The sequence below is a fragment of the Melanostigma gelatinosum genome (assembly GCF_949748355.1).
Source record: "Melanostigma gelatinosum genome assembly, chromosome: 1".
NCBI classification, from domain to species: Eukaryota; Metazoa; Chordata; class Actinopteri; order Perciformes; family Zoarcidae; genus Melanostigma; species Melanostigma gelatinosum.
In genome coordinates, this window is record NC_136634.1 from 10,763,977 (window position 1) to 10,777,700 (window position 13,724).

Below are 13,724 nucleotides of genomic sequence, written 5' to 3' on the forward strand. Positions count from 1 at the left end.
AATATTCATCTAGAATGGTAAACAAATATTTGATAACTGTGTTGTATAGTATTGTCATTTATTATCGGTTTATACACCAGCTGTATAAGGCATTAGACAGTTTACATCTAATGTCTGTACTTGCAACTCTATACGTTATGAACCAATTGTTAATCAATTCTTTAAATACGGCTTAATTGGGTTTAACAATGTTAATAAAAAGAAGAACTAATAGGGTATTTTGATACACAGCAAAAATGTCTTTATCTGCCATTGAGCAGTTTGTCAGCTCTCCACTGTGGCCACGTTGTGAAGGTGTAAGACACCAACTTAAATCTCATCAAATGAAAGCAGACACGGTCCTGCTGAGTGAGATCAGTATGCGTTTCACACAGTTTGGCCTCGCTCAACCACAGAAACGTACAGAAACTTGCTTACAGTAATGGCTGCTTTACAGCTCCAGTATCACAGTGCACCAGAAGCTTCTCTGCTGGAATCATAATTAAACAGATGTTCTCTGTGAGACCAGTAATTAATGAAGCCACACAATCAGCACTGCATTACCCTGAATATTTGGTGCTGCCCTCATAAAGGGACTCGGAGATAAAGGAAGAATTAACTGGCTGCTCTGATGACTGCACACTGTTTAACTGACTTCAACATCCTACCCTTTCAGGCAAATTAAGACTCTCAATATCAGCTTTTCCAAATATTTCATAGCCGACAGTGTGCGTGAGAAGAATCATACCACCGCGGCTGTTTTGTACACTCCTGTTATGTTGATGTTGATCTGCATGCATGGGTATATTTTTTTGTCTGCTGTCACACAAAAGATCCGGCCCGAAATGCCATCACAGTTCCAGCAACACAGTCAAACATGTTGTAGTTATTACCAATATAGCGAACACAGGAAAGCCTATATACGTTATGTTGCAGCTAGTGTCCCAATTTCAATTTTCTAACTGTTCTGCATACACTCAGCCCCAATTAACCAGGTCATACTTATTCTGCAGCCTTTGCATTTGGCAGCAAAGACGTAAAGATGCCTCGGGATGAATCTTAGCAGAGCAACAAAATGTTCTGCATGTATGGCTGGCCAACATCCACAGCATGACTCACGAGTACAACCTAAGCTGAAAAACATGCCGTACACAAAAACATATAATTGTATTCCATACTGTATACTCCATATGTACCCTACAGCCAAGAAGCCAGGATTAATCAAACATGATCAGTCATTTCCTGCAGCTTTCCCGGTGAGATGAATGCGTGTGTGTATAGGATGTAATCATGCCTAATGATCACGTCCTGCTCAACAAGTTATTACTGCTCATATGATGGGCTATGCAGGGGCCCAGTCATTCGCTGATCGTTATGGTCATCATCATCAATGGGTGGGTTGAGGTAAACTGGTTATATGGACGAGACATTACTGAACTCATTAAAGTTGCCGGTCAGGTCATTCCGTTGAAATGATTCAACAAGAGCACCTGTTTTTAAGGATCATTTCATGCTTTTTCCTCGACAATTAACATTACAAATCCATTCACAAAAATAAATCGAGAGAAAAACACATTTATTCTAAGTATGACAATTACCTGAAGTCACATTAAATACTGCAACAAGTTTATCCAAAAGATGGCTGTATTTAACATGTCATGATAATGGCTGAGGCAGAAGAAAGCTACCAACATTTGTTCAGACAACAGAGCCCTTCATGTAACTGGAGAACAGTAAGATATGATTGTCATCATCAATCAGTTCCACAAACAAACCAAAATGTTAAAAAGCAACACACTGCATTTCTAAATATTGCATAGCTCGTATAAAATAGCTGTATGCCCTTAATGCCAATGCTGTGCTTTCATTGACTCCTAGCTTTGTCCTTAGTCTCATGAATACCAAATATAGTGTGTAAGACGTCACTGGGGGTAGCTCATGTGCAATATACTGTAGGTAGATGAGTCTGGCTCGTTTCATACTTGTGTCACTGACCATGATTCAACCTTAAAACGTGGAAAGAGCAGTCTTTCTCCCAACAAGAGGCCAATCCAGGTCAAGCCCTTTTAAAAAGGCGGTAAAAGGAAAATACATTTTCATCTAGTAAAGAAATAACAGGTTCATGGAATTCAGCTTCATCCAGTATTTAGTTTGGAGAGGTCAGATGTTTTTTGACGATGGGAGTGGGAGACAGGCACTGCGCTGTGGCCATTGACAGGTAGAGTCCTGAGGTTCCCCACGCTGTCGACTGTGGAAACCGTCGACGGAGCCCTCTCAGATTCGTATATGGAAGGTACTGAAGTGACAAAAGAGACCATGTAAATGTGCATAGTGGTGGCTCAGGATTGAATTGATGGTTAGGCTGACAGTTAAATGATGAAAATGATCACCAGCCATCTGGTGAATGAGTAACCAGGTACACAGCATGCGGGATAATGCATGAATAGCCTGATTTTAAAAAGGGACACTGCTTGTCACATACATTTATACAACGTGTTGACAAATTCATCAAACATTGAATCACCTTAGAAAGTCAGGAGCCCTCGTAATCATATTTTCAAAGTCAGCATAAGAGAGTTTGCTGTCTCCGTCTAAATCCGCCTCCTCGATGGATTTCTCACACACAAGCTGCACCTCCTCAGGAGTCAACTCCTCCTTCGTCAGCCTATTCAGAGTCTTTTCGAGGTCCTCTTTGCAGAGATAATTATCCACATTGAAATCTGTGGGCAACAGAGACGTATAACAAAAAAACATTTGATAAATTGTAAAAAAAAAAAAAAATTATAATAGACTGTTTTAGAAATCCGTAATTACCGTAAATTTTAAAGGCATATATCGCCTTGAGCTCTCTAGGAGCCATTTCACTGAGGACGGAGAACATGTCCACAAATTCATTAAAACTGAGATTCCCAAACCCATCCTCGGAGAAAGACTCTACGATCCTGCTGCAGAAGGGGTTTTCCTACAGATGAAGGGGAATGAAAACATATACAAGGTTCAGTGCAAAGGGTTAATGTAAGAATCACTGCAATGTAAATACAAATATGTTTGGATAAGAAAAACAAATATCTTAAAAATACCCGAAAGGAACAATGGGTGACGTGCTTCACATATGATCTGCAAAGGTATAAACTGGTGGGTGTTTTCTGCTGATCACAGGGTTTAACTGAAAAGTGCTGACTCTGCTCTTTGGTAGTATGGTGGAGCCATTATTTTCACCTCCGTTAATCAACATAATGACCTAAGTTACCCGTTAACGTGACTCGAAACACACGTGGGACCACACACACACACACACTAAGGAAGGTTGCAGGCCCGTGTAGCTCGGGTGCGGTGCAGCCTCCCGAGTCCTGATCCTCAGCAGAGCAAAACACACAGAAAGTCTAAACTCACAGTTCAGCTCAGTCTTGCAGGAACAGTTTGTGGTGCAAGAGATTAAACTAGTCGACAGTGGAGGTGACGGCGGTGAAGTCCTCGTAAGAAACACACCAACAGTCCTTTTCGGGTCAGCAATGGCGTCATCTGGTCCAGCGACTCAACCACTTTAGCTTTACAAGGACACACTTGCACACAACTCTCGGCAAACGCGACTGAAATTAAGGAATAAATGTGCAGAACTGTGCACAGCTGCAGTTTTCTTCTTTAACTTAAATATTCACCAAGCTATCTAGCCTCACACTTCTCTGCATTTCTTCTTTCTGTATTTATTTCGCTCTCTCTTCTCGCCTCTTTTTCTTTGTTTTCTTTTTTCCCTTCGCCCCGCCCTCTGCTTTACCTTCGACCAATTACTGACTGACACCTAGAGTAACCAATCAAACAACCACAGCTCAAACTAAAGGCACAATCAGTGTTTTTTTGGTGTTTAACCTACGGCAATATTGTTTAGAGCTGTTTACTACTTATTCACCTATTTACATCCTACGTTATTTTGGACAAAATTATCTTAATCTCTCAGTCAACCACTTTTTCTTTAATAAACTAAATTACTTTCAGTTTATTTGCCTCACTGAGTTATTTCATCCAACTTTATTATGAACTAACTTGTTTTAATACCTAACTTTTACACCAGGGCTACAATAAGTTGCTGCTAAATATTTTATTTCCCAGGTAAGTATCTTATTTCACGCTGCTTGCAATAAATTCCCACTGAAGAGACTTGGAATGTCACTATCTCTCTGTACCTTTATCTAATATACACACAGCCTTTGTCCAGAGGACGATGAGCATGTTTGAGCTTAATACAAGATCAGCAAAATAAGCCATTTTTATAAGCAGCAATCAACCTCCTAGGGCAATGGCATTTTTAACTGCACATCCTGAGACGTGTCAGTGCCTGTATCATCCAGTCAACTCAGCACAGCTCATTAAAACTCAGCCAGATATGAATGTATTTATGATTATGAACCTGTAGAGCACTTCGGGTGATCACGTATCGTCTGGGTCTCATCAACCCTGCGTTGCCTGGTCTCCATCTTCCTCCCCACCATGCTTACAGGCCATGCAATCATGTCACGGTTTTACAAGCTAGGGCCACATGGTACGTCTCTGTGCTGAACCCCAGGTGGATAAGGACTCCATAATGACATTGTGTGGTATTTATGCCTGGCGCACAGGAGAAAAGTGGAGGTAAATGTGGCTGCAATATGTTTCGCAACATGCAAAATTCAAGATTCCTGGATGTTCTTTTCAAATGGCAGGTGCTTAAAAATAGGAGGGGGTGTGTCAGTCAGAGTAGGAAGGCTGAGCGTTTCACGGCACATTAACTTTCATGAGCTCCTAGAGTGTGGTGTCATGCAATCAGATCAGTGATGACAATGGTTAGAAATCAATTCTGTCTGCTGAAGGAGAGTGTGTATTGATTAGGTGTCGGCCCACATGAGTAGTGGGTGCCGCGTTTGTTTTAGTGTCCTCTTGGAAACTTGGTGAAAAGCAAATTGCGGCTGATCCATTAGGAAAAAGGACTAACTGAGGTATATGGTAAAGAAGGATTTGTTTACCTTTAATTCTGGCATGTTGACTATTAAGGCTAAAGGCAGTTTACAATCAGGATCATTGGTGTAGTCCATCGGTACAAGATGTGGAGCCAACTCATGGTATCTGCCGTGCAACCTAATAAAAACACATTTAAAACAATTTTTCTTCTGGTTTACTGACATTTAGAAACATAACAACATACAGTCATATTTTGATGTGTAATACATTTTACGCAGTGGAAAACATTTAAAACAACAATTTCAAAAATAAAAGATAGTAACTGTGTTATTCCGGGGGAAATTGTTGTGCCAAGAGAATTTTAGAGCACAACTAATTGTAAGCCTCTCATTCTCTCTACTGCCCTCTCTTCTTGTGCTGTGAAAACCTTGAATTTTATGTCATTCATTGTTGAAAATAATATCAGAGGCTGTGTGAATGATGACACAACGTTGGGAGAGTGTGTGCTTATCTACAGCCCCCTTCACTCTGTCCTTTGACTAATCCTGTCATGGCGTACCTGCGTTGTCAGAGCACAGCCATCTATCAGCAGGAACCCTGGTCTTAGAGGACAAACTCACGACAATTCAATTCGATAAACCTGTCAAAATGATGGAGTTTCATTGGTACACCGCAAGAAATGAACGGGTAAACCTGCAGTTCTTACGTACCACGAGCGTGGAAAATGTTTGGATCGTACAGTTTCTGCAAATGTGGCCGATTAACATTAGGTATTATTTCCAAAACTATGACACAAGATACACAACCACTGACATGTTTTAATCTCGGGATATGACACAAGACTGAGGGGTTCAAATCCTTACGACATCAGAGTTAACCTGTTTCTTTTATGTCACATAACTGTGCCGTAACCGTTGCAGCTGGAAACAGAAATGAGACGTGTTTTATGAAGGTCATAAAGAGTGACGCAATTATGCCCTCTGCTGATTGTCAATTTTGGTTCCAGTTCAATGATGGTCTTTGAATCAAAAGCAGGCCAATTTCACTGACGAGGAACAAGTACATGCTATTTGTTTATAACGGAAAAGGGAGGAAAAAGGTACAAATGTTTTGTTGGAAAGTTTAAAAAAACAGCATAGATGCAGTTAATCAGAAGCCAAATGAGTCCTGCTGAAAAAAACAAGTTTTTTTCTGTGGTTTCATCACCTCTGGTTTACAGATAAAAAATAAATATGGCTCAAACAAGCATGTTTCTGTTTTGTAACATGAATTTGTATTTCTTGGTAGTTTGTGTAATTTTAGAAGACAGTAACCAATGCACCTCAGGACACACATGACTTCAATGTCTTCTTTTTTTAGAGATATCATTTAAAAACAACTTTTACTGCACAGATTAGACCTCAAATTCCTGTACCAACCCTCATCCTTTTCTAATGTTACGCTGCAACATTCTTGAGTATCCGCTTTTAATCTGTTGAAGTAGCTATGTGTCTTCCAACATCTAGAACCACTGATAAAAGATCCTGAAACACGAGCATCATTGGTCAATTCCATTAAAAAGAAAAGCGATTTGTTTAATTTATGCCCGTCATTAAGGGGGTGAGTGACAGAGAGAAATGATGCGGCCATATGAGTCATGATACCTTCACCCAATCACTAAGAGTAGATTGATATTTATTTCATTTTTGTAAGTGTTGAGGTTGCACATGTCGAAAGAGGGAGAAATGAGACACTGAAAGCAACACCACAGTCAAAAGGTCAACATGACTTTCAAAGGTTTATGTAACATACTGATGTTACCGGACGGAACCTTCTAGATCTTCATTGACAAACACCTGAAGATTTGAAGATTTGAATGTGTCTGGATTGGCTGTTATGCTGGTGACTTTTTGTATTTGCTGAGATGTTATTAAGTTGATGGTGAGCTATAATTAATGAGTTGTATAAGAAGATCATTTAGGATGTCAGTCCGCACAAGGACATTTAGTAGCCACTGAACTGTGACTGGAAATGTAAAAATGATATGTTAAATATCGTGTTTCTTAATTTTGCTTTGCATCATTTTGAATTTCTCCAACAGGAGTCAAATGCAGAGGGAGTAATCTTCTCTTTACAGTCCCTTGTAAAGAAAGTATGGTTTGTGATTTAAAATACAGTATTACATGGATTGCAAGGATGGCACATGGGGAAATAAAGACAGGCGTAGTACATTTATATAATATCATTATGTGTATATCGGCTCATCTTATGGTTAGAGCAAGTGGCTTATAACTTAGCTACAGTCTATGCTAGTTAAATACAATAACAGTACATCTGTGAGCAAGACATGAGAAAGGTACAGTTGATAAAAAATCTTACCGCATAATTTCTTTGCGGGTGAAAAACGTACAGTCCTGCAACAAGAGAAAAATAACACAAATATGAAAATGAGGGACGTCTGATAAAAGACTGTATGGCAAATTATTTATGATACAAAAGATATTTACATGTTTTAGAACACTCTCATGACACATCTGTGAGTCACATAAAACAACATTACGGCTTCTCTGAAGTCACGTGAACAACTCTAACGCTAGTCGAAGTGTCTGGTGACGACGTATGTGAGTGTTGTCACCTGCCACGGAACAATGTGGCAAGGGGAACATTATCTGCTGGTGTCTTACATGCATGTCTTGGCACACACATCATCCAACAGCCCTACAGGAGGCACTTCACTTTACATTTATTTTCCCACATATCCACTCTGTCTGAGCTGTGCATATGAGTGTGAGAAGCAGAGGGAAGCCAGCTGAGCACTGGAGACAGATCTATCCACTCAAAACAGTCCTACTAAAGATATTTGGGTTTCTGATAATTGTATATGTAAAGTAATATCTATTCATCATAACCTGCTTGTCTCCATCGTGTTAGATTACACCATTAGTAAGTTGGTGAGTGGAGAACAACGAAACAAACAAGTTTACTCAGTTGATATCAGGGTGTTTTACCTTAAATATCTGATCTTAGAAAAATAAGATGTATTGATACCAAAGACAGAAACTGATGCAACCAGAAAACAACGGTGTTAATACGTTTTTTTAAGAGCAGCAGGAGTAACCAGAGAGGCTCTTGAAAACCAAACTGTCTCCTGAGAGTAAAGTTTCGCATGTCAAACCGGCTTGGCATCAATTATTAAGTCCACACCTTATCACATGATAAACCTGCGCACATGAAGATGTGTTTCTTACCAGGAAAACCTGGATTGTTGTTACAGGGGACAAAGGGCCAGATGTTCTCAGATAGTGAAACAAAATCCACCAGTTTGCAGTGAAATCAAAACCTTCTGCTATTCACACCTTATTAAGACTATGTAAATATTTAAACAGTAGAGTCATAACTGACCACGCTTTAGTGGGAAATTGATTATTGCCTTTAATTAATTGAGCCATCTGGTACTAACGATCAATATTGCACTCATCCATTTGCCTTTTTCTCTATCTCGCAAAATGTTCAGTACATTTTTGCTTCACCCAAATCGAGACATGGGTAATATTAAAGTGATGTATGACAATAAAGTATAGTAATAAAAAGTAATAGAAAAAGCATGTAATTCAGTATTTAAACACTGACACCTAACACGTACGAGCATTACAAAGCTGTATACGCATAATTATTTACTTACAGTCTACTTATCTACTTATTTTATGCTTTAACATGTTTTTTTCTGATTCAGGAGTTGGACAACGCTCTTCCAACAACCTGCAGGTACACTTACCTGGTAGGCATCAAGTTGCTCGTCGGTAAATATCGTTTGCTTGTTACCCATCTTAATCAGGTAATTTGTTGCTTGTACACATTCACAACACTGAACGGCCGAGGCCTTTTCTCAATGAAAGGCATTTAGGGGGTCCGCGGCAAAGACAAAGTCTCCGCACAGGATGGGTTGACGACGATGCAAACTCTTAAGACAGGTTGTTGCTGTTGTCCTTACAGGAGACGTCCGCCATGCCTGTAAAACGCAAGGGATGCGTGAAAAACATGGAGAAAAAAAAAAGATAAGTGGAAGACCAGTGTCCAGTGTCGGAGCCAGTGAGGTTGTCTGCGGAGACCATGAGCTGCAGACGGATGTGCGGCAGACAGGCAGCTGCTGTCCACCAGAGCTAAGCAAACCAATAGGACCTCTGGTAAATAAATAATTAAATAAATGAATAAATAAATAGATACATACATAATCTAGAATCTGCTGGTAATGAAGATGCTATTTATAGATTGTGTGTTGCTTAATGTTGATGAATCCACATAATATGTGGATTTTATATTATGAAACAACACGTCAACAACGTCATTATTTTTGGGCGAAGAAGAGGGGGGTGTAATGTGCAGTGGTAGAAAATGTATTCTGCCTCCTATTATTATTATTAGCAATATTATCACTATTATTATATGTTGTTTATAAGCTATTGGTCTGCAAAGTAGGCTAAAGGTAACGTTATATGGCACATGAGCCTAAATAACTAGTGGCATATAAAAGTTCAATCTAAACGTAGCCTGGTTGAATAAAAATACTGAAACTGAGGGAATAAAAGTTACCTCCCATAATGTATGGGTACTAGCACAAACCTAAAATGATATCTGGCCATACACTTTCCATTAACCCCTTTTTCCATACTTGTCAGCTCCTTTTTATCAAAACAAATTAACTCATAGTGGAAATGCATATGGATTACGTCATTGGATTATACTTTGCATGCTCATGTATTTTCTATCCTTTGGATTAAATTAAGTCTACTAAGAATTGACTACAACGTTCCCATATGGCCACAACAGAAACCCACTGGCACTGAGTGATGATTTCTCATTGCTGTGTATCCAAAGAAAACAACTTTGAATTGCCACGCCCACGAACCTGTTGCACAGACACAACATCTAACAAATACTGCAACAATGTAACCCAGCCACGTCCTCGTCCTCCCTCTAACACACAATGTATCGCCTCCGTGTCATTCTGCTGTGCTGGACTGCAGACACGTGAGGTCCGTGCAATCCACCTGCGTGCCTATATTGCAGCACACAGCAGTACAGTGAGCGTGTCCTGACTGCACCCCAGGACAGATGCCAGTTTCACCCCCCCGCCCCAACCAAAAGAAAACAACCACAGCCTTGTCTTCCAATTGCGCTGATTAAAACCGTCTATTTTTATTGCGACACGTAGCTTTCAAAGTAGCAAAGTTGCCCGCGATGGACTCTAAGCGAGATAAAGACCAAGGTAAGTTGTGACCGATAGCTTGTTGCTACGTCGCTATGCTAGCCGCTAGCTAGCTGCGGCTTCAGCTACACATGTAACGTTAGCTAACAACGCATCGTTCGTCGCATAACATTGTACGTGTGTCATCAGAGGACAAATGAACAGTTACCATTTCATTAACTAACCCACCCACTCTCATCCTCATGGAATCACAAAGGCGATAGCCAAGATACAGCTACTAACATGAGCTAACAGCATTTACTGGTGTCAGGCTAAGCTAAACACTGTCACCTTTATTTATTTCTGCGTGTGTTGATGAGTTTCAACATATGTTTGATGGCCCTGCTCCAACACAACACTGTTTCCTCCCATTTCAGTACCCTGTCTGACAGTCCTTTCATTTGCATATTAAATAAATTCATAAACATGATGTGAATCTGAATATATAACAGGATGAAATGTAAAAGAAAATGACCCCAGCATCATTTGTATTTATGGTCAACCTGCCAGGGAGTCAGTGTTTCGTTTGTTCAGGCTCGTGAAAGAGTCATGTGGAGTTAGTGTTCGCGACTGATTCTGCCTGAGGAAATTAAACCAAATATAACTCCCTCAGTGGTTATTCATGCATGCGAAATGTCGAGCTAATACCATCACAGACAACACACACAAACGGCACATCTGCCTGTTTGAGTCCTGTCTCTCCAGAGCTGGCAGAGGAAAAGCTCAGCGTGCTGCCAGATAATGAAATTCATGTTCTGCTTGAATTGGTATTTGCTTTCTTGGAGAAGGATTGCATGGGTTGCTGTTTGAGTGTTCCACCTTAAACAGAGCAGACACAAGGCTTCCAGCATTCTGCTTTTTGCAGCGCTGACTCACAACTGAGGACCCTGGGATTGTGTTGCATATATATATATAAGAATAGAAACGTGAATGTGTGGTTTGTTACGCTGCAGTCTCATGTCTCCGATTCTTTCAGATGCAGACTGTGACAAGATAACTGCTGTGCTGCTCAAGTCACGTACAGGAGAATTTGATTTGGAGTCGATACTGTTCCTCAAATTGAGAGGTCTTGGTAAGATTGAATTTATGTATCTACGAGTAAAGCCTTTCAAAAATGCATTATTGTTGTTTGTAATGATAAGTTGCATGTCTTACAGGAATCCACGATCTTGGATGCATTGGGGAGTGTATGAGTTTAGAGAAACTGGACCTCTCTGGAAATAACATCTCAAGTTTAGCTCCTCTGGCATCTCTTCGGCTTCTTTCTGTACTCGGCTTGTCTGCCAACAGGATTTCCAATTTAGGTAAGATTTCAGAAGCAACATATTCTTTAGTTCTATGCTGTATGTTCCCTTATCATGCACTCATCTCTGTCATGAATTAGAATTTGTATTGCAATCTTATTGCTTTGTTGTGCTTTCAGAGCCACTGCGCAGTTGTGAAAGTTTACAGCACTTAAACTTGGCCGGTAACATCATATCCAGGTATCGCAATATGACCAAATGCTTACCCTCTTTGTGGATATGTGAATATTAATTGCATCGTATACAAACAATGTAATGTGTCATTGCTGTTAAGCGTAATATTTTGCTACCAGTAATTATATTTTGACATACAACATCCTGAATTGGTTGTGTAAACGTCATCTCTCATCGGTTGTGTTTGCTTCAACAGCATTGAGAGCCTACACTGCCTTCAGCCTTTGAGGAAGCTCGAAAATATACGTCTCAAAGACAACACCTACAATTACACGAATCCAGGTCATTTTTTAGTTGTGACTTTATTTGAAAACGACCCCGTGAATGGAATGTCTTGATACTCACAGTGGCTTTCTCTGTGCACAGTGTGCAGGAACTCATCATATAGAAATATAGTTCTTGAGATGTTCTCCAACATCAAAGTGCTGGATGGTAAGACTTTTTTCTTTTCTTTTAGTCTCTTGCGTAACGTTATCTCCTAGACTCTGTTACATTTTTTTAAAATCTGTTTCTAAACTGTAGGTGAAAGAGTGGTGGGACGTGGGAGTGAGTTGTACCAATTATGCAAGGACATCGATGATACCATCAAAGGTGTGTTTGTTAATTAGTGTGTGACTGTGTCAGCACTTATTATCACACTCCATTCATCAGTCTAAGTTCAGTTGTTGTTTATCTTGCATACACAATCGTCCACTGTCTGTGATGCAGTTTGCAATTGTAAAAGTTTCAATATTCCAAGTAAAATATTACTGAACTGTTTTTCTTTCTATGAATATCCAGCTGGTTTATACAAGAATGGACAGCTTGTTGAACATCCAGATTGCAAACCATGGGTGGAGGATAATTACTGGGAGATAAAAAGATCAAACAATGCCATTATTGAAGAAGCCTACAAACAGTTTAACGGTAAGAGGTTCTCTGCAGAGCAATTCTTTAAAAAGAAAAGTGTTGCATTTGATCTACAGTAACCAGTCAACTCAACTATATATAATCCTTTCCCTACATTTATTTTTCTCTCCAGATGTACTTCATGAGTGCAGACTCCTCAACAACAGAGCCACTCATGTCATTTCGCAAACTGAAAGATCTATGAGCCTGAAGAAGCAGCCAAAGCAGTATGCTATCTGAGTTGGGCTATTTGAGACACATTTGTGTGCAAGTTTTAGTTGTGTTATGATATTCCATGGCTAATGTACTGTAGGTTTTTCAAATGACTAAGCTGTATCCAAATGCTGGATAAGTACCATTGCCAGACACATGCTTTGTGTTGCAGTGTGAGGCATTTGTTGAAATCTCATCCTATGCATTATGAATCGAAGGATACATGTGGTTTTGAAAACCTTTATCCATACTGACACCCCTCAGTTTGGTTCAAAAGATGTCTTTACTTGCACAGTGTGCATTTTGTACCATGTTGTAGCCTGCATTTATGCTGAGAGATTTGCTGCTTCAGATTTTCTATAGGTTTTACGTAATTAAGAGCTTTCTTCCATTTTGCATTGCTGGATAATTTTGGGAGCACATGTCTCCCATGCTGTATGCTTTCTTTGTGAGGTGAACTTTTTGCAAAAGTGGATGATTGTTTCAGCTGTTTCTACTTGTTTTATATCATAAAGTGTATTATGTGTGAAACCACCACCTTGTGGCAAATACAATTGCTTCTCATCTATTTTTACTCATCCCTACAACTGGTACTGTGCGTACATAGTAGACATTGTTTGCACATCCACAGCCAAAGAAAACACGTACGTGGACTCTGAGAACCGGTCCAGTGGCGCCACTTGGTGGTGCAAAGATGTCTGTGCGGCAATTCTATTCGCAGTCCATTCATTATTCAGACCAGCAATCAGTCGTTATCGCGTTTATGATCACAAGTACGCTTTTTCCTCTCATGAACTCGCATTTCGTTTTTTTTTTCAAGTATCACTTGAGAGGAAGTAATTTCCCTAAATGTCATTGCTAATCCGGGAAGATATCCAGAATAACAGCATGAGGACATCCTGTCTTTAAAGGTGCATTACGTGTATAATTAGTCAGTATTGTAGAATAAATTAAAAGAGTGTATAACTGAACGTTGCATCCATAAAATCATTTAAATTGTCATGCATCAT

At 39.7% G+C, this 13,724-nt stretch overlaps 2 protein-coding genes across 2 annotated transcripts; one reads left to right on the plus strand and one right to left on the minus strand.

Annotated features, from left to right (window-relative positions):
• Positions 1-1,538: 1,538 nt before the first annotated feature.
• Positions 1,539-8,862, minus strand: cib2 (calcium and integrin binding family member 2). Its single transcript, XM_079279836.1, has 6 exons — positions 8,666-8,862; positions 7,270-7,304; positions 4,977-5,088; positions 2,794-2,941; positions 2,504-2,699; positions 1,539-2,275 (listed from the first exon to the last, which is right to left on the minus strand). Exons 1-6 carry the CDS (start codon positions 8,714-8,716, stop codon positions 2,254-2,256), a joined length of 564 nt encoding a protein of 187 aa, XP_079135962.1. The 5' UTR covers positions 8,717-8,862; the 3' UTR covers positions 1,539-2,253.
• A 1,014-nt stretch (positions 8,863-9,876) lies between these two features.
• On the plus strand, positions 9,877-13,242 carry lrrc61 (leucine rich repeat containing 61). The gene is made up of 9 exons (XM_079272255.1): positions 9,877-10,156; positions 11,112-11,207; positions 11,293-11,439; positions 11,559-11,619; positions 11,810-11,895; positions 11,980-12,045; positions 12,136-12,204; positions 12,394-12,519; positions 12,635-13,242. Exons 1-9 carry the CDS (start codon positions 10,129-10,131, stop codon positions 12,739-12,741), a joined length of 786 nt encoding a protein of 261 aa, XP_079128381.1. The 5' UTR covers positions 9,877-10,128; the 3' UTR covers positions 12,742-13,242.
• The last annotated feature ends 482 nt before the right edge of the window (positions 13,243-13,724 follow it).

Excerpts from the sequence above, each read along its gene's own strand:
- cib2 (XM_079279836.1), bottom strand. The coding sequence starts at position 8,716 with ATGGGTAACAAGCAAACGATATTTACCGACGAGCAACTTGATGCCTAC. Across the intron at positions 2,942-4,976 it reads TCAACATGCCAGAATTAAAG|GAAAACCCCTTCTGCAGCAG; the intron begins GTAAACAAATCC and ends CTTCATCTGTAG. Across the intron at positions 2,276-2,503 it reads AGGGCTCCTGACTTTCTAAG|TACCTTCCATATACGAATCT; the intron begins GTGATTCAATGT and ends TTGTCACTTCAG.
- lrrc61 (XM_079272255.1), top strand. The coding sequence starts at position 10,129 with ATGGACTCTAAGCGAGATAAAGACCAAG. Across the intron at positions 12,046-12,135 it reads CAACATCAAAGTGCTGGATG|GTGAAAGAGTGGTGGGACGT; the intron begins GTAAGACTTTTT and ends TCTAAACTGTAG. Across the intron at positions 12,520-12,634 it reads AGCCTACAAACAGTTTAACG|ATGTACTTCATGAGTGCAGA; the intron begins GTAAGAGGTTCT and ends TTTTCTCTCCAG.